The following is a 20901-nucleotide window of genomic DNA, read 5'->3' as shown; positions in this document are numbered from 1 at the left end:
AATGGCTATTAACTTTTGTGTTGAAACTTCTGGGATCTTGAAGTGTATCTGTAATAAATAAGGGAAGCCCTTGCAGAAGCACCCATAGCATGAAATGGTTACCTGGCCCTTTTCCTTGCAGTGGAATAGTGCATTTAAACCCCAGTTCAGCAAGGTACTTAAGCATGTTTTTAACTCTAACTTGAGTGCCTGGAATAGCTGGTGTGGATGGATGCTTGTTACACCATTTTGCCCATTATAATGCAGCCTTCATCTGTGACTGAAGGGATAATTGAAATCCTCACAATAAGGACTGGCAGACCTCTTTCCAGAAGCATCAAACTCCCCAATATTAGTTTTCACAGCTGGTCACATATTGAAAAACACATTATCAAATGCCAACATACAGCAAGTTGAGTGCATGCTGGCATAATCAGTCTAACTTATAGGTGAATATCAGTTATCTTATAAAACTATAGTTACCCAAAACAACTTGAATATCTTGGGTTTTGGTGCTCATTGTTTCATGAGTTATACAGTTGTGATATGTGGAAAGAAATTAAAATGTTACAAGTGTATATATACTAGAGGAAGGATGGGATGGTTCAGTAATTAGGTTGCTAGCCTGGAAGTTGGAATGCCTAGAACTCAGGATACCTGGATTTATTTCCATGCTCCACAATAGGCTTCCCTTGTGACTTTGGGCAAATCACTTAATCTGTGTGCCTCAGTTCTCAAGTAGTAAAATGGGTATAATAGTTCTTCCCTACAAGGGGTTTTGTAGTATAAATATATTAAAAATAAATGGAGGCTTGGATGCTAGAGGCGAAATGTTTTAAAATAATTTCTTTAACACTGAAGTTATTAAACTTCTACATCCACCCTTGACAAAAAATATTCACTTTTCTTTTGTCCATTACTTTTGCATCAGGGCTTCAAAACTCTAAATTTGTACTCTATTTCCGCAGCAACCTGGGCAAAAGTGTATATTTAGAGGACACTTCTTTAAGGTTCAGTTAAAAAAAGAATGCATAGTTTTTGTTGTCCAGCTGTAGGTTTCAGATTTTGACTCCCTAGGAATTAAAAAAATTTTCTGAAAGAGAGCCTTGCTGTATACGGAAAAACTGCTCTATGCAGAGTTTCAGAGCTGAGTTGGTGAAGAGCACAATCTACAATACTTAAATAATTGATATTATTAAACAGACATGTTGGTTAAAATATTGTTAGATAAGCAAGAAAATTTATGCTAGTAACAGTTTAGATGACAAACAAAAAACTTTGAAACTCTAATTTACATTCTGTTATGCTATCTGTTTTCTTTTTGCATTTCAGACAGCTTGGAGAATGAAAATAAAATGATCAGTTTCAATTTTGTATAGCTGTTTTCACTTTTTGGTTCTCATTTGTTTTGTATAACACTTTAAATATGCAAACTCTGTAGTTCAGTGTTGATGCTGCATACCTTGCAGGGGGATATTTAGATACAAACAAACATCTTCCTTAAGTTAAAACAAACAAACAAAAAAGCCTACCTCTATTAATATTAAGCATAATAAATTCTTAATTATAGGGACCTGAATTTTGGGCCTAAGGTGCCCGGCAATGTCCCTTTTGCCATACTATTTTAGGTGGAAGTATAAAATTTTTGAAGGCTGAGTGTTACTTCACAGAATCTTCTATGTGACTGTGAGCAGATGGGCAGAGTGACCTGAAATCGGATGAGCAGCAATCTTTAAACTAAATATGATGCAGCAGAGCAGTAGTTCTTTGCAGTGCTTTATGCGAGCTCAGCCCTTTTGCAGTCTCTTGCTCAAATAGGCTGAGAGTACTGCTAAGGTCAGCAGTGGACCTCTTTTTCCCCCCCTTCTCTCCCTAAGACTTTTACCATAGCCCTTTGTTGTGGATTACCTCTTTGTAATCCTGTCCCTTCCTATTTCTTATAGTACCTGCAAATACTACAGTTGCCTTAGAGATGGGAAGGCAATGGGACTCTAGTTGGACTACAGAACTTGTGTGATCAGTTGCTGGGGGAGAGTGGGGTCACTAATTTAGCAAAAGCACTCTGCGCCTTCCTACCATAGGCTGCGAACAGCACCAAGGCAATCTGCATTGCAGAGATGAACTTTTAGGCCTCCCAGGTTTTTCAAGCAATAGAACATATGTTCTATCTGCTAGGACTGTCTAAAAGATGAATGTCCTTATGTGGGAGCTTGAACTAAAGATCTCTTTGAGGAGTCCTGAGGATTTCCAAGCAGCTGGTATGTTAGGCAGTCCTCACACTCCACTTCAGCTGTGTCTTTATATAGTCTGAATACTCAGCCATTGATCTGTAGCAAATTTAGCTTTGACATACATTTTTAATGTATACTATCTGCCAAGGTTGGACTCTGAGCAGTAGTTATAGGCTAATGAATATTATGGCAGGAAGTAATTTAATGCCTTATATTTTCTATTTAGACAGTTTTTGTTTGCCAGAAATGTTTTCCAGACTCTTCACTTATGAGATTTATTCTCTACAATTTGCTCTAGTAGATTCAGTAAGTTTGTATTACTCATACACACTCTCACTTTTTAAACCTGCAAGCCACAGGCACATCAGAGCCAGCTTATCACAGTTAAGATGGCCCCAGATGATGGTAAAATGCATGTTTTCCCTCTTTAAACCACAGTTTGGTAACAGTATTTCCCTAAAATCCAAGTGTATGGAGCAAAGGAGCACTACCTCCTGCTGTTGAAACAGCCAGCCTTCCCAGGTAGTACTCACAAAAATGTATGTCTGATTTCTTTTTGGTCATGGTTGATTGACTTTTATTTATAGTACACCTCTACCCCGATATAACACGAGTTCGGATATAACGCAGTAAAGCAACGCTCTGGGAGGGCGGGGCTGCTCACTTCTGTGGATCAAAGCAAGTTAGATATAACACGTTTCACCTATAACGCGGTAAGATTTTTTGGCTCCCGAGGATAGCGTTATATCGGGGTAGAGATGTATCATAACACTTTTTCCACTCTTATAATCTTATATCTGAAGCCATTCGGTTGATTGCTGGTGTCCAAGGCAAAAATGATTGACTCTGACTACGCCTGGAGGTTATCTAGTATTTAAAATGTATCAGTTATCTTTTTCCCTTTAAAAAAAAATATTAGCATACTTACATAGAAAGTTCTGCTTGTGCTGGAGTAGTGAGCACTTGATTCTTTATTTTAACTGCTTTACAGCTGGGCTGACTTGGGTACAAAGAAGGTCAACTGTCTTGACTGAAGTTACACATGGAGTAAATGTCTCAGCTAAGATTTGTACCCAAGATCTCCCTGGATCTCAGCACTGTTATGTAACCAATAAGGCCAAGTTTGCGCTATGGCACTATATCGGTGCGTCTGTGGCACCATAGTATAAGCGTGTCCTACGATGATGGAAGGGATTTTTCCCATCACTGTAGGAACTCCACTTCCTCAAGTGATGATAGCTAGGTCGATGGAAGCATTTTTTCGTTGACTCAGCTGTATCTATGCTAGGGGTTAAGTTGGCATAACTGTGGTGCTCAGGCATATGGGTGTATCACATCCATGAGTGCCATAGCTATGTCACACTAATATTTAAGTGTAGACCAAGCCTAAGGAAACTACTGTAGATAATACTTTGAACTTATTGTACCTTTTTCACAACTTCAAAGCACTTTAGAAAGGTGGGTCTTGCAAAGGTTCTGTTGGAGGATATGGTTGAAAATTAAGCAAGAGAAAGAAAGTGACTTTCCCCAGTTTGTACAGTGAGTCAGTGGCTGAGCTGGAAATAAAAGTTGGGTCTCCTGTCTCCTAATCACCTACAATGTCTCCTAGACCCTGGAGCCTCTCTGAATGCTCCAGCTCCAAGAGTCTGTCTCTCTCTGCAGAGACAAAACTGTTTGTGCTTTCATAGCAACAGTCAATAGCAATTGAAATCAGTTAGTATTTTTAGTACTCTGTAATAAGCAGTGCCCAGTTGATTGGGCAGTTAGAAGGAGACTTAAACTCTTCCTGTAATCGTGTATAGTTACCATGATATGTTTTAAGTAGCCAAAGCAGGTGCAATTTAAAAAAAAGCTTGTTAAAAGTCATTTTAATGTTACATGCTTACCTGGGGCCAATAGCCACATATACTCCACTGACCTCTTTGTCCCTATAAAGTCCCATGCCAAATGTCTGACAAATTCCATACATGCTCTGCTAATTTGAAGCAATATCCTAAACACAAGTGGACATTATTCCATTAAACTACAAAGTAGCACTGGTAAAGAATATTGTGAAAGCAGATCAGATTCTTAGACAGAAGGAAGCCATCTGTAATCAGGATAAGGATTAGCACCTCTGCTTTTCAATAATCATATTAAAGTAAGTTTCTTTAATTTTAAAGAGATGTTTGTATTTTTGTCACTTGGATCTTACAATGAATAATGCCTCGTCTGTAGTAGAAAGTGTGCTCATCAGGCACTTCCATTCTGAGCTCCTGTTCTCATGTGCTTATTAACATGCCATAAAATTATTAAAAATTTTGGACTGAAGCATAATTGTTCTCAGCCCAAATTTGAATTTCTTTTGAGAAGCGTGGTAACATTTTGTTTAGCTGTTTTAGTTACTTACAAAATTTGGACAGATTTTTAAAAGTGTCTTAGAATAAGCCCAAATACTTGGTTCTGAAAGTTCACTTTGACCTCTAATGAAGGCAAGTGCATTTGGCATGCAAGCATCTAGTAGTCATATTCAGTTTGACTTTCCACTAAACTTTGCCATACGGAGGTGCTAAACTCTAGACCTGATAATGCTTTAGTACCTATTTCAACACAAAGTATCCCAGATATTAAATGTCTTTCAGTCATTAATCATTCAAATAAAGTGGTTTTGTACTTGATAGTGTTTTCATATGTGTGTTAATTTTACTTGTGAAGCAAATGTACATTTCAGTAAAGGCAAGAGTGGCACACCAGTAATGCACTCTGACTAGCTGGTATACTTGGTACTCTTCATGATTGAGTCTCACATGTTTAAATACACGCATGCATTTATTTCAGTATGATCAGACCAAGTTTTTCTTTTTTAGAGGGAAAGTCGTTTTACATTATGACGACTGAGGGTTGAAATGACCGATGGGGAGACCATTCTAAGTTTTGGTTACACTGAACAGCTGTTAGTGACATGGATAGTTATCCACTGAAAAATACTAAATTGAGAGGAATGGAGGAGTTTGTTAAGGAACCATATTTTGAATTTCCTGTAATTTCATGAAATGCTGAATTATAATGCAATTATTGCTCAGGGCTGGTTCAGGCATATGTGGGCTCCACCTGCAAAGCCATTTGATTGGGTCCCACAACTGCAAAAGCCAAGATTCATTGTGCATCCTATCCCCACCCAGCTATCTGCCTGAAACTTCTAAGCCATACCAGATATGAGGGTTTAATGTGGTCATCGAGTAAGATTAAATAATAATAATTTCTGAACTGCACTGTGTATTTGTCAAGAGAGTTTGGGGAATAATGGATGGAGATTCCCTGTTAAATTGGGTCACTTATGACTATGAATTTTGCAACCTTGGCTAAACTAGCCTTTATAGAAATGCTTATCTGTAAAATAGCAATACTTCGAAGATGGCTGAATAATGTCTTGTTTGCAAGATTTATGTATTTCTGACAGCATTAGCACAACACTACATGATATTTTTTCTTTCCCCTGTCTATTTCTCTTCACGTTAAGATGAGGGATGCTTTTTGCCAGGCATTGATCTAGACGTGGGCAATAGTTGTAGTTGTCTTCCTATTTTTTTTTCTGTTGCTTTAGTGTTACTTAATGACTTGTGAGAATAAGAAGAGAACAATGTTTTATCCCATTACATAAATAAATCTATCACCATCTGTTATAACCTAGATTGTTATGAGCATGATGTCTGATCGAATTAGTTATTAAAGACATTTTCTTTTATCATGGAAATTCATTTAATATATTTAAAAACACAGATTTAGCAAGTAGCATTTTTCTTCAATCTGTAGTTGCCTGTGTTTATGTACATTTAGCTCTTTAGGATAATTCCTTAAGTATCTCTCTTGTGACCATCCAGACTGATAGACTTTCTTCTTTGCCAAGCTAATTGGATGAATGCTTTCAATGCTTCAAACCCCGCTTGACAAAAATCTGATCTCTCAATCCTTTTTTTTTTTTTGGCTATGTAATCTTTAGATGACTACGTAAAATAAATTATGTGCCAGTTGAAAATGTAAGTCATACATAGGTGTGAGAGGTGCTTTTTAAAGTGTGGGAGGAGACACGGGGACATTTCAGTATGGTTCTTGTAAGACGGAGCTCTTATTTTTAATATATTTAAGACAATTGGACTGATAAGAAACAATGTCCAGGATCTCTTTTTCTGTTTTCAGGTTTGGGGTAAGAGCTGTCCAATGTAGTCATGGCTCGAGAACGGAAATGCATACTATGTCACATCGTGTACAGCTCAAAAAAGGTAAAAAAAACAAATTTGCAAGGCTAATATCTTTGTATGTGGAAATCTGGCTATATGCAGCATAGGAGAAATGTGTCCTTTGTTTTAAGAAAGATAGCTGTTTGTATCAGAAATGGATAGAGATCTTCAGGTCTATTGAATGAAATAGAATTGTTTCAGTACTTCCTGATAGCCTCTTCCTCAATGTGACCATGTACTGGATATACATTCTCATTAAGTGTTAAAAATATCCATGGCTTTCAAGTTTTAATGTCATCTTTTGTATGATTATATTAAAAAGTGTATGAAAGTTGTAAGTCAAGCACTCAGAAGCCTCCTCAGCCTTAATTCTGTTCCCTTGTGCATTCAGAGTGTCTTATGACAATCATATTTTGGTTTTTGTGATGGGTCCCTACATCTTTCAGTATGTCAGAAGGACATTGTTTATCAATTGAGGCAGCTCATTTTCTCATCATCGTTTAGTATATGCTGTGGCTTGTTTACGGCATGTCTTCCAAACCCTGCACTGTAGATGGAATTTTTCTTTTCCTTAGACTTTCCTGTAGTGCTTATCAATGCAGTATCAGAGTATCTCACAAACAGTAATTACTTTTATTTTCATAACATTTTAGTAAGGACAAAGTGCTATTCCCATTTTATTAATGAGGATCTGAGAGCAGAGAGAGAAGGGTGGTCGTTTTTCCACGTGTGTCTGTTCTAGGCAGGAAAAGAAAATGGAACTCCCGGTCCCATTCCTGTTCCTTAACATGAGTGTTCTTCCTCTTCTAGCAGACATCTGCCTCATTTGCAACATGTTATACAATGACTGCAGTGAATGAGTCAAAGCTGTTTTAAATCCAAAACCAATTCACTATGCATGTCTCAGTTCTGTGTAGAATGCGCACCGAATGAAACAGGTCCTGCAGAACAAAGCAGTGTGTGTGTTGATATATAGTAACACTGTATCATAATGCATATACACTCACAAGGGCAGAGTTAAGCAGCCCTAATGTTGTAAATATTCTGATTTTTTTGGAGGGATGTTAAAAAAAAGCCAAACTAAGACAGTTTATGTTATGGAATGTTTTTTAAAGAAATAATTGTTGTACAGTTATTTTCTAGAAAGGAGTGGAACACATTGAAGTCAGAGCCCTTGCCTCATTCCATGTGCCCTTTTCTATATCCACCTTCTGGAGCTCTGCCTCCTTCTATATGAATCCCAAAGATCAATCCTATGGAAGGAAGCTTAGCGGGTAATTCCTCAGGGTGACACCACATTCAAAAGAGATAAAAAAGACCTATTAGAGAAGAATATATCGTCGTGCAGAGTAAAATGAATCATGAGTTATGCTTTTTTTTTCTTTTGTAGGAGATGGATGAGCACATGAGAAGCATGCTTCACCACAGAGAACTTGAAAATCTGAAAGGAAGGTATGCGAATGATGATGCAAACTGCCTTTCAGTGCAGTTTACATGTCACACTTTTGGGGAACTAAATAGCCTTATTTCCCATGCAAGCTAAATTCAATTTAAAGGGAGAAGACAGATTAAGAATTAACTGTTTTATAAATCACATTTCTTTGTGCCTTTCTAATAGACACTAAAGATCTTAATAGCCGTGAGGACATGTCCCTGTTAGGAGCATGGGATTTCTCCCTAAAACTATACAGTTTGCTACAACTATTAGCTTGGGCTGTAGTTTGGTATTTTTCTACTTTCTTACAAAATATATGTTGCTATGGTTAGTTTAAATTCAAATGCCTAATATGCTGGTGGGTTAAATCACCTGGAAAATCTAAATCATAGAATCATAAATAAAATCCTTTTTATTTAAAAGAAAAAAAATTGTTGTGCTGGATAATTAAGACTTTGCAAGTTTAGAGATAGACATTCCAATTTGTACCCAACCCCGCGTTTAATCTGAAATGCACAAACATTTAGTACATAGAGGCTCCAACTCTAAATAGTGCCCCATTGTGATGGGAGCTGTACAAGCACATAATAAGACTTTCCCCACCTGAAGAGTTTACAAGCTGATTAAATTAGAATGATGGACAGGAGAGGAAATGGGCAGAGCGAGTTGAAATGACTTGCTCAAGGTTGCACAGCAGGTTACTGTCAGAGCTGGGAGTAGAACCTAGCTCTCCTGAGTCCCAGCCCAGTGTCCTGTTTACTGTACCATACAGCCTCTGACCTTCAAATAAAGTATTTATACCATATGAATTTTTTAAAAGTTTATATTGGGATTCCCTCTGAGACCTCTTCCACTCAGCTTATCCAGAACACCTTGTCCAGTTCTGGGAGAACGGTTCATCCAATTCCCTGGGATCCAAAACATTCAGTTTGACTCTGGATTTCGTCACTCACATTCCTCTATTTGACATATAGCAAAGCTATGCTGAGTTGATCGCAGAGGGTAGAGGGCATACCACACATCCAGAGTTACACAGACAAACCTCTTCCTTTATATGCCTTTACACAATACACCTCTACCCTGATATAACGTGGTAAAGCAGTGCTCTGGGGGGGAAAAGGGGGGTTGCACACTCTGGGGGAGCAAAGCAAGTTCTCTATAATGCAGTTTCATCTATAACAAAGTAAGATTTTTTTTGGCTCCTGAGGACAGCGTTATATCAAGGTAGAGATGTATGTTGCATTTGCTATACATGAAATCTCACATATTTTGGATTGGTTTGCTTACTTTGCGGGAACCAATCCGTGTACATCATTCTCTATCCATGTGCTGTCCACATGGAAACTGATCTTTACATTCCAGGTTTATCTTGTCCATAATCTCCATCAAGGTATTGCTGCTTATCTTAGTTAGCACAGACTTCCTGTCAAGACCCTATTTACAACTTAACATTCCATTCACCTTCCCAATTATGCCCACAAAGAAATTAGGCGAGTTACTTGTGTCAAGCCAGGCCTACAGTATATTTAAAAAATAACCCCCTAAAATCCAAATGATCCTTCATTCTCAAAGGCTAATGGTGTTCTGGATAAGCTGAGTGGAAAAAGAGGGAATTCTGTGCCACTGCACATGCACAGAATTTGTTTCCCACAGATTTCTTTGCTTCCCTGCAGAAAAATGACCTTTCCCTGCAGTATGTTTTGAGTGCCCAGGGCAGCTGACAGAGAGGTAAATGACTGTGAGGCAGGACTGGGAAAGACCTGGTTGGTGGCTCCTTCCCTGCGCCGGACTCAGCTGCTGGTCCCAGCTGGGCTGGGGAAAATGGGACTTCCTCTTCCTCTGCACAGCATCCGGGGCCAGACCCACCCCAGATTTCTCTCCCAGTCGCAGGAAGCTCTGCAAACTCCCCCCTTCCCCTGCTTACCACCCATTGCTCCTCAGCTGCAGGATGAGGGATTCCTGTACAGGTTGCTGCTTCCCAATATGCCCAACTCCTTTGCATCCAGACCCCCTCATACCCAGACCGTCCCACCAAGGCTTCTCCCTCCCTCCCCACACTTAGAACCTCCCCTCAGTCCCCTGATAAGCCCCACTCCCTGTGCACCTGGACCGTCCCGATGAACCACCCAGATTCCCACCCCACCAAGATCCCCTGGATCCCCACCGCACTGAGCCACACTCCCGCACGCTCAGACCCCCCCGCTGATCCCTAACCACTTCACCTGAACCCCCCTGCAGAGTCCCATTACTCTTGCACCCAGAAACCCGCCCCCCCCAGAAGCCCCTGGTCATCCAGAGCCACACCTGCATCCCCCACTGAGTCACCTGCACCCAGATTACCCCATACAGAACCCTCTTAACCCACACCTGGATCCTCCCACACTAAGTCCCTCTACTCCTGGATCCTGCCTTGCTGAGCCTGCCAGTCCACAGAGAGGGGCAGGGCCCTGGGGTGTTTCTGGGGCAGGATGGGTCCTTGCACAGTGTCAGGGTTTGGTGCAGTCTCACCACTGAGTCCGTGTCCTGGGGGGAGCTGCATAGTGATCTTCCACCTCTGTGCAGCCCGTGACCTGTGCTCCCCAGTGCCATGCTGGAGCCTCCACATTTATTTGACAAATAAAATTTTAAAATATTGTGTGCAGAATTTTAATTTTTTTTTTTTTTTTTTTTTGGGCACAAAATGCCCTCAGGAGTAAATTACTAGTGTGGTAGTGAATAAATGTAAGGTGTCCAGACTTTCAATGACAAAACTGACATCTTGCCAGTTGGGGAAAATGTGCCTGGGAGGACTTTTGATGACTCTTTGGGGAAGGTTGATTACTTCTTCAGCCCACCATTTGGATGAGAAAAGGACACTTAACAGTAAAAGGTGTAGTGCAGAGGAAAATGGTGTTTGCTCATCACCATTCCCTCTTCTTCTTTTTTTTTTTTGTCCTTCTCTTCCCTGTTCACTCCTCTGTTCATTCTTTTTTTTATTTTTCTAATCTCTATTCTGTTACCCTTCTGAATCATCAGTGCTGCTTTTAAAAAGCACTTCCTCACTCTGTTATCTTTCCCCACTCTGCCCCACGTCTCTTTGGGAATAGGAAGGGCCTGAAATTGTGCCTGGAATCAAAAGCACCTTATTTCTGCCTCTCATCTGTTCTGATTCTTAGCTGTAGAGGACATCTGTTCTGTTAGTGAACAGCTGAGAAGTGGTTGCTCAGATACCCCTGTGTCATCAACATTAACTTTAGCAGTTTGTCTCAAGTGTCTATGTTCTGGCTAATTTTTAAAGCATCCCCTTTAGTGGATCTTTTCTTACAGCACATGATAATGATTCTGAATATTTTAACAATTGCTGAGGCTGGGATAGATTCAAGAGCTAAAGATGGTGCAGATGGCAGCTTAAAGTCTTAGTCTTCCATTTTGTGTTTGGATTTCTAGGGCACGGTTTCCCCCAGCTGACAACTCTTCTCAGCTACTGTTGAACATTAAAGTCCTGCCACATTTCACCAGCTATCAGTTTAATTCTTTAAAATATATATATATAATATATGCATACACACACTGGAGCTAGAACTGCTTCAAAATGGATCATCCAAATTGTGTAATAAACTTTACTCTCATCAAACAGCCTTATCTCAACATTCTTCAGGTGGAGCCCGGGGGAGGTGTGGGTTTGGGTTTGGAGTTTTTTCCCCGTTTTTTTTGTTTGTTTGTTTTTAACTAAGTGCCTTTCATCACTTTTACCATCTAGAGATTAGATCATCTATTGAATTCAGTATTTAACTCTGTATTGTCATCCTGTTGTATTCTTTGTGAAATCTTGGTTTTAGATGAAAAGGAGAATTTCAGATTTCCATTGTATCTGATATTGTGAAATTTCAAAAGATTTAGTAACTGTAGTTTTCCATTTTCTTAGTATCCGAGATGAAAGGGATTGATTTTAATGTCAGTCTTTCATTCTGCTGTCAAAATGTTTCCATCACTTTGATTCGGATCTCTTCCTACAAGAAAGGCATCTGTGCTCTGGCAGACCTAGTTCTTATACTTGAGAATCAAAATGGATAATAAACTGTTTAGTTTACAACCTTTCTTTCGCTTTCTCAATTTGGAGTACTAGAAATCTACATGGAATTTCACAATTTATGTAAAAGACAAGGGGTAGTCTCCAGGAAGGAGACTTGCAGCAGCAGCAGCAGCCGCCTCATAAACCTCAGTATGTGGACTAGCTAATAGAGGGGACAAAGAGCTACATTGTTAGCATGAGTTACATTAACATTTATATTATCTATAAGTTTCAGGGTTAACACCCCATTGGCGTGAGTCAGTTCACGCTTCTGAGTTTGTCTGCAGAGGAAGACATAACTGCATTGGTTTAAACTTTGTTTGTTTGCATTTTTAAAGTTAACTTTGTAACCGTGAGGGCTAAAATTTTTAAGTGAAAACTTAAATTCTTGGGCACAGTTGTGTGGCCAGAGGTGAATTCTGTAAGTTATGTTGCCCCAACGGAGTACATGGAACCCTGGTTATAACTTCACTTTCCAATGAAACCATCATATTTTGTAAGAATTCTGTTTTGGACAATAATTCAGAAAACTCAGTAGTGTCTGCCTCACTCAAAGAGACTTAGCTTGAGCCTTCACATCTTGCCTCTGAAAACTAAGTCTCTTCATTTGGGTTGGTGGGTGGTTTTAGTATTTTGTCACTTATCGCGTATATTCTTCTAACTTCAGATTTTCTGCAAAATTTTCAGTCTTTAAACAAGCTCTTCCCTTCGGCATGTCTGGGACCCAAGATCTTATGCTTGCCAAAAGATGCATATGGTTCCATCCTATTCTTGTGCTGCCTCTCTTTAGGACTGCTGAGCATTAAGCTGCCACTACCTTTCTCTCTCTCCTTGAAACCACTAATTTACTTGATAGTGAAAATTTAAATTCTGGAGAAAAGTCACATTTACATGGAGACTTAAGTCCTCAGGTATATGGCTCTTGACTTGCATTTCTATTTAGTGTTCTCAGCGATTTATAATGGGCATGAAACTTCAGCCGTCATCTTAAGTATTATGATACGCATGATGTCTAGTTCCATGAGTGACTTCATAACAGCAATTGGAATGAGGCCAAAGTCTTATGAAAAGACTGTTTTCCAGCTAACATTGAATATGCATCAGCACTTCAGTTTGGACAGAGATTATCCAATGTACATGCTGAAATACACAGCAGAAATTAGTACGGTTAAGTGTGGGCCATTTTTGTCCTAGTCATAATGGTGTCAACTACCTCTCCTGTTAAAGTTGATCAAACAACATTCCTTTGGCTACTAGAGCTTCATTTCATGGAAAAGTAGCGTTAGGAAAGTATTAAATGAAAACAAGGAAGGTCATAACCATGTGATTAGCCATTTCTCCACAGACCAGCAAGTGCAGGGGTTCTCAAACTGGCGGTCATGACCCCTCGGAGTCATGAGGCTATTACATAGGGGGTCACGAGCTGTCAGCCTCCCCCCCCCCCCCAGCCCCTCTTCACCTCCAGCATTTATAGTAGTGTTAAATATAAACAAATAAGTGTTTTTAATTTATATGGGGTGGGGGTCACACTTGGAAGCTTGCTGTGTGAAAGTGGGTCACCAAAACAAAAGTTTGAGAACCACTGATCAAGTGGTTCAAGAGCCACTGTTTGGGAACTACTGATTTGGAAGTTGGAGAGGGTGAAGGAGTGGAGATTCAGTCCCCAGCCCTGCTACTTAACCTTGCCCAAAGTAACTCTAACTCTGCTTCAATTTACCAATCAGTAAAATGGAATAATATTTACCTTTCAGAGGAATTGAAACCTGTATTTGTGAAGGACTTTGAGATTTCCTAGAAATGTCAAGTATTATAATAGGTACCATTAGGTTTTTCTTTCTTTTTTTTCTTTTATGTCCAGTTAAAAGGTCCTTACATTTAAAGTATAGCTCTGCTGTGATAAATGAGTGTGTAAAAATGACATCCATTTAGACACTCTCCCTGTTTCTCCCTCTTTTGACAATTTTAGCAAAAAGTAAGCTTTACTATATTTTATTCCTGGCAGTTCATAGTTAACAACACAGTTAAGAGAGTGAGCTGTATTCTATACCTGCCTGTGCATTAGCAAAACTGTTAACTAACTTTCAGTTGGTTAAGCTTGTGCTAAACCACTGAAGATGAGGTAATACAGGTGTCATACAGCATAATGTGACCTGCAGAATCTTTATTACTGTTGGTAATGTGTGCAAAAGAAAGAACCCAGTCTGGTGCACAAATCCCAGGTTGAGTTTGTAGGGCTGACGGGAAGAAAAATATGTATTTTACTTATAACTGCACACTTGTTCTGCACATTATTTGAAACTGAGACCCTCAATTTAATTAATAGAAACACCACTTTATACACTTAAACTTCCTAAACATATGGCCTTTTTGACTGATATGACTGTTTAAATACCTTTACTGTGTACTATAGATTACATTTTTACTAGTAGGAAAAAAATAGAAAAATGTCTTTTAAAATCACCCCTTCGTTTCAAAGCCTTTTTGAAAGGCGCAGACCTTTATTTAACAACCAGCTGGTGACCCTTCCTTAAGCATGGCTCAGATAAGGATGCTGGCTTAAAATCTTGTGGGTGGTAAATTTTTTTTCTTCTGGATTTCTTTCATACTGTTAGAAACTGCAGAGGTGGAGGCAAGATTCTTGAGCCTCTGGTTCCTTTGATGGAAACATTTAACTGAATAATGAAGATGTTTCCGATCCATGAGATGGGGATTTTTTCATCACTTCAGTAAAGGCAATTAGAATATGAAGTGGAAAAAGATTTAATACAAAGCAAGTTTGTTTTGTTTTGTTCATTTGGTATTGACCTTTTGATGTACAAGTTGAGTTTTCTAAATATATTAGATGTGAGCTAATGACCTGAGCTCCAGTCACTTATATTGCTGTTTTAGGAAAAGGCAGGAGAATTCACCTGTCCCAATGACTAGTCTAAATGTGGCTTTTAGTGTTGCTTTTAATCTTCACATGGACCCCAGGTTCCTCACCACTTCCCACTTTATTTCCATTAATATGTTTGGGCATTCTAGTACATAATCTCTATATCTGAGACATAAGAGCATTCAGTGCTGCTTCTGTAAACAAGACGGTGGGGTGCAAGAAAGCATCAGTGAGGCAGGCAGTGGGCCCTATGTTGTCCCACCACACTATTTGCTTGGCTCAGAACACATGCTTTTTTTCTGCTCAGTTTTACTTAACTTACCAATGGACTTATTTTCTCTTTTACTTTTTTAACCATTAGCTTAACTAAAGGATTGGTCAAGCACTGTATTGTAGGCTTTTTAATAAACATTAAATACTGATTTGATTGGTTTTAATAGCAGTTTTGCTGCAGTATTCAGACACTTTAGTAAAACCATTTGTCTGACACAGCTGTCAACTTCCTGCAACTGAAATAATTTCTTATTTTTTAAGATAAGCCTTCTAAAGTAGAAAGCAGACCTCATGCATCATTTGAACCAAATAAAGTACAGTGAACTAAAGACCCCTCCCATCACTTGCTGTGCTATAGAGTCTTTGAATTCCAAGCAGAGGTCTCAGCTGTCCCAGTTTAGGTTACACTGTATTAGGATTGGCTGTAGCAGTATACCCCCTCCTCCCTCTTCTAGCTTTCACTGGGGGAAAGCATGAGGCAGAGATTAAATGTAGAAGCTGTCACCAGGCTTCTCCAGTGCAGCTGGCACCATGGATGTGCTTCAGAGCAGCTCCTGCTAGCTCTGTAAGCCCTCCACTCCGCCTCCTCTCACTATGTTTCCTCTGATAAGGTTTTGAGTACAGCAATCCAAGAAGAATTCCCTGCCTCCCACAAATTTATACCACTCTATTCCCAAGTTTTTTACCTCTTGATTGTTGGAAAAAAATCTCTAAAAGCCCCAGAAGTTGGGGAAAATTGCTATAGGAAAAAAAGAAAAGCCAGAAAATTCGAACAGTTTTAGTGTATTGAGCAAAATTATAGTGCCTAGTGCACCGGCAATTGGTTAAGAAAACTGGCATATTCAGAGGAAACAGAGTAAGATCTGAGTTGTCTACCATGCCTGTGGGAAGGATTGAATGTCCATCCTCTCCCTCTTTCCCCAGGGACAGCAACCACAAGTGCCAGGTTTGCAGGGTGACAGTGGTGGGCTTGTCAGCATATGCCAAGCACATCTCCAGCCAGCTGCACAAAGACAATATTGATGCCCACGACAGAGAGGAAGACGAAGGGAAAGAAGAGGCTGATGAAGAGTACTTTGACAAGGAACTAATTCAACTAATCAAACAAAGGAAGGAGCAGAACCGGTAAGTATTCTTCTTCTCTTAAGAATTCCTTTAAAGCTGTTCTGGATGTGGAGAAATGCTGCCAAGATAGAAGTATGTTTGAAGTGCAGTCTGCATGCAACCAGTATTCTGATCATAAGACCAGTTTATGGTAACGACCTGTAGGATGCAGCTTGTGTATCTAAACACAAACATTTCATTTATCATTTTCAGTTCTGATAGTTGTGAGGTTTACTGCAGTGCTTGGAAAATAAAGCTCAGCCTAGTCCACAGCAGATATGAAACAGTTTCACTTGTAGCATCACAAGGCCTTGAACTGGAATTCCTTGTGTGCTTCTTATGGATTCAAGAGCATTCAACATCTCTATGCAAATATTTTATATTCTCATAAGCATACAGTTGAATAAAATGTTCCAATAATTCTAGCAGCAGTATTAGTAAGTATCACTTCCTTGCCCTACAAAATTACCCTCTCGCAAACTTTTGTTGGGTATAACTTGATACTTTTATTTTACAGTTCTTATTTATGATCTCTAAAATGAATTAGAATCTCTTATTTTGGGTAACAATCTAAAAGTCATCCTGAAATGCACTGAAGTCTTAAATTAAATGCTTTTTTGTTCAGCATTAGCTAAACATTACTGCTCGGTGTGAATGGGTAAAGTTATGCTACATAGTGTATAAGATTTCTGTTTCAGCATTTAGCCTGCATCTGACACTTTTGTGAGTGTGCGTTGCTAGTGCCATGTTAATTTCATAATATACAGTTTAAAGAGTAAGAACATGTTACTGTAACGCTATAAAGGGGGGGGCATAGGTTTTTCCTTTTTTAATTTTATTTTATGGCTGGGGACCCCAACCATCATGTGCAATAAGTTTGAGCTCTCCTTTGACCTGACCAAGAGACCACAAAAATGAGGTCATTGCCTGCCCAATCTCGACTCTTTGGATATGTAACAGGGTCAGACTCACCCCTGCGGCGCCTCCTGCTGGTGACTCCGGGAATTAGCTCTGTCCAGCGCTGGAGCACCCTCTGCAGGCCGGTGATCCACCTGTCTTCTGGCCCCCCGTGTCCCTCCCTGGACCCTGGTGCCCTCTTACATGGGGTGCTGCCCCCTAGCAGTAACCCCTTTCTCTCTGGGTCTCCCCTCCTTGGGGAACCCCCACCCTCTATCCCCATCTTGCCTCAGTATTGGCTACTGCCAGTCATTGTCTAGCCCCACACTCTGGGGCAGACTGCAGTATCAGCCTACTCATCACAGGCAAAGGGGTTTGGACCTGCTGCCTTGGCCTACCCCTGGGCTGCCCTCTGCAACCCCCAGTACCTGTTGGCCCTTCACTAGGCCGCAGCCTGGGGCTTTCTAGGCTGGAGCTTCCCAGCTCCTCAGCCTTTCCCCAGCCCTGCTTCACTCAGGTACCCAGTCTCTAGCTCCCTGCAGCCAGGCCCATCTCCCTGCAGAGGAAGACTGTCTGAGCTTCTGGCTTCCCTGGCCTTTTATAGGGGCTAGCTGTCGCTCAGTTTGGGGCGTGGCCTCACCTGCAGTCACTTCCTTAATCAGCCCAGCCTTGAGAGCAGCCGCTCTCAAGCCCTGCCAGGCTGCTTTTAAACCCCTCAGGGCAGGAGCAGAGGTTCCACCCTGCTACAGGATACCAGCCAGGACTATGAAGGTTTTTAGACTTTCCACTGGTCCCTTCATTCTAGTAACTGTGATGCCTGGTACTCACTTTTGTGCTATGATGCTCAGCATTGTTTTTGAGTTATTACATTCCTTGGATACACTGGCCACAGGAATGGGGTCTTCTGCATTTAGTGTTCTTAGCCCACTTAAAATCTTTTAAAATTTCCCTGTTGGAAGTAGGTCGGGAGTAAGAGGAGCACTGGGTAGGTGGGGAGTGGTAATTTTGTTGTGTACATCATTAACTTATTTCCCTCCAAACAGAATGTAGTTATCAGCTATTTGACTCAAAGATGCTATTATTTAGACACCATTCCTGTCCTGGCTTCTTATATTAGAGCTCACTTTTCCTTATGCAGTAATCCATACAACAATTTCACATCCATTTCACAGGAGGCAGAAGTCACTTTAATGCATGCTGAAAGCTTAAAAAAGGAAGATGGAATGTAAAGTTCTCAATTTATCCACAGCCAGGTGTTGTAGAGGCAAATGTTGTGATATGAAACTTCCCCCGTCCTGCCCTTCCTGTGACCTACAAGGATCTATTCTCTCTTAGGCCAGTTAACAAGGATCTTTCACTTAAATTCCATTTTTGCAGGATAAATAGTCCTAGTGTTCAGATTGCTGACCTTGAGAACTGCACCACTAGCATTAAGGCAGCATTTATCTTTGAATGCATGTGTTATAGATCTACTTTGTTCTTGATATCCTGCCAAGCCCAAATATAATCTTCATTTATATATGCCTGCTAGCAGACTACCAAAGGGCAATAGCTGTGTGCTCAAGAGAAAGTCTTTTTCTAGGCCTCTTATTGCATATTTCAAGGACAGGCTGAGGTCTCATTTCAGAACTAGCCAAAATGTTTTTGTCTCATGTCTGAAACCAAGCCCGCTTAGGTCTTTAATACCTAACTGTCCTACAGGAACTCTAAAAGTCAAGAAACAGTCTTGTTGTTGTTTTCTCCAGCAATTTGAATAACTGCTTTCCTCAGCCTAACTTTCCTTCTAATCTTTACCAGTTCATCCTAACAGTAATACCTTGCACTTACAGGATATATAATCTTCATTAAAAAGATCTTGATTGCCAGGTAGGGAGAGAATTAATTTACCAATATTCTACTCAAATAAATTGCTCAGTCACCACTTTGAGACACGTGGGTTGGGGAAAGAGCTTGTACAATAGGGAATATCTTGTCTTTTAGTCTTAACTTTTTTTACAGTCCAATCACTGGCAAATTGAAAGAAGTATTGTCTCATTTTCACTTTGTAGACTTCCCTTAATTAAAGTGAAAGTCATTGCTTAGTCATTCTTCTGGAATGGAGTAAAAACATCCCATGGGCGATGAAATGATGTAATTGGAAGTGCAAGGAAAAAGCTTAATTACAATACTTTGGTTAAAAATTTAAAGCAGCTTTGTAAAATTCTGCTTGCCAAGGGCAAGTAACGCCCCCCCTCCCCCCACCACCACCACCACCCCTCCAACAGATGAAACAATTTTGGGATGTAATGTTAAGTGTGGGGAGAGGATCTTGCACTTAACCTGACAAATGTTCATGACAGTTTTACAAAGCTAAATTAAAAATATCAGCTTTCGTTTCATGGGAATGGAAAAGCAAATATGTATTTTACCAACCTGGAAGCTGAGTTTTGAATAAGAGAACATTATGCAGCCTTCCACAGCATGTTTGCTCTCCAAGCTTGGAGAGAGCCAGTAGAGAGAGAAATGGAACGTAGCAACTAAATTAATCATTTCCATTTGATGTATTTAGAGTAGCTTTTTCATTGCAAATAACATAATATGCTAGGATGCTGTTTGATGCCAGTTTAAGAGAATTAGGAATCAGATTGGTGCAGATCATGGATGTTTAATCTAGTACTTTACGCTTTAAATAGAAAATTAAGTTTGTAGCTCTTCAGGTTACAAAGAAACACTGTTCATGTTTTGAAAGCTAAATGATGAAAACATCATGAAACAATAATCCTGATACAGATCAGTTGGCCCCATTTATTTCAGAGGTGTTTTGACCATGAAACCTGATGATGATTTAAATGGCCGCATTATAAAATATGTCACTGCTGATCAGAGTACATAAGAGAGAGGTATAATCGTGTTTATGAACTGGGCAATCTGAGTGCTATCTCGTTTTTGGTTCCACCAAAGGGTGAAGATTTGGAGAGTGCCATCTCATTTTCCCCAATCTGACCCCAAAAGATAACAAATCAAATTAATTACAGATTAAATTGTACAGTACAGATTGAAACAGCCATGTAATGGGACTTGAAAGGAAGAAGTTGTCTATCTTATGTCATCTTTTCTGCAAGCAACTTAGCTAAGTATTGGTTAGCTATTTTTGTAACCTACCAAATTCGTATTACAACGTTTTCTGCCTATTAATTGTGACTCTTGAAATGCCGGAGAAAGCGTCCCATTTGACCTCCCCTCAGTGCGTTTATAGCTTCCTTTCTTCTTGTTAACTCATCACTTCCTGCATTTCCTCCTCAACCCATATCTATACCACAATACATCAAATTTGTGTACATTTACATATGGGAAAAATACACCTCACAGTCCCCCCAAAAATGAAAGTAACCTGACACTTGCTAACCATTGCATGCCTTGTATTTGTATTACAGTAGCCCCTAGAGGCCCAAACCAAAATCAGAGGCCATGCTGCATCTTTTTTCCCCCTCTTCCTTTGTCCCTTCCCTGAAGTGCTTAAAATCTCTGACATGTTTATACTGTGCCTAGTACAGTGTGACCCTAATCTTGGTTGGAGCATGTAGGTGATGTTGTAATACAAATAAGTAAATGATCCAAATGACGGTATGATAACTGACTGTTTGGAGGGGCCTTATGTGAATGAAACTTTTTTTTGGTCATGGTATAACTTGATGACACTTAAAATACTGATTTATTTCGCCACTTTTCACATCTGGTATTAACTTAAAATGTTTTTGTTTGTTTGTTTTGCTTGTTTGCTTTGTTTTTTAACTGTACCCAATAGAGGTGCAAGGGCTTTTTGGAGAGGTATTGTCAGTGATTTCACTCTATGCAGGCTT

At 39.8% G+C, this 20901-nt stretch overlaps 1 protein-coding gene across 1 annotated transcript in view; it reads left to right on the top strand.

Annotated features, from left to right (window-relative positions):
- ZNF106 (zinc finger protein 106) overlaps positions 1-20901 on the top strand; it is a 70576-nt gene that overhangs the window by 7076 nt on the left and 42599 nt on the right. The window contains exons 2-4 of the mRNA XM_045014818.1: positions 6387-6469; positions 7818-7879; positions 15986-16186. Of these exons, the coding sequence (XP_044870753.1) occupies positions 6416-6469; positions 7818-7879; positions 15986-16186 (317 nt within the window). The 5' untranslated portion in view covers positions 6387-6415. The remainder of the gene's footprint in view (positions 1-6386; positions 6470-7817; positions 7880-15985; positions 16187-20901) is intronic.

Source organism: Mauremys mutica, chromosome 4, assembly GCF_020497125.1.
Source record: "Mauremys mutica isolate MM-2020 ecotype Southern chromosome 4, ASM2049712v1, whole genome shotgun sequence".
NCBI lineage: Eukaryota > Metazoa > Chordata > Testudines > Geoemydidae > Mauremys > Mauremys mutica.
The sequence above is the reverse complement of the archived record's forward strand: the minus strand, read 5'-3'. Positions and strand labels throughout refer to the sequence as shown.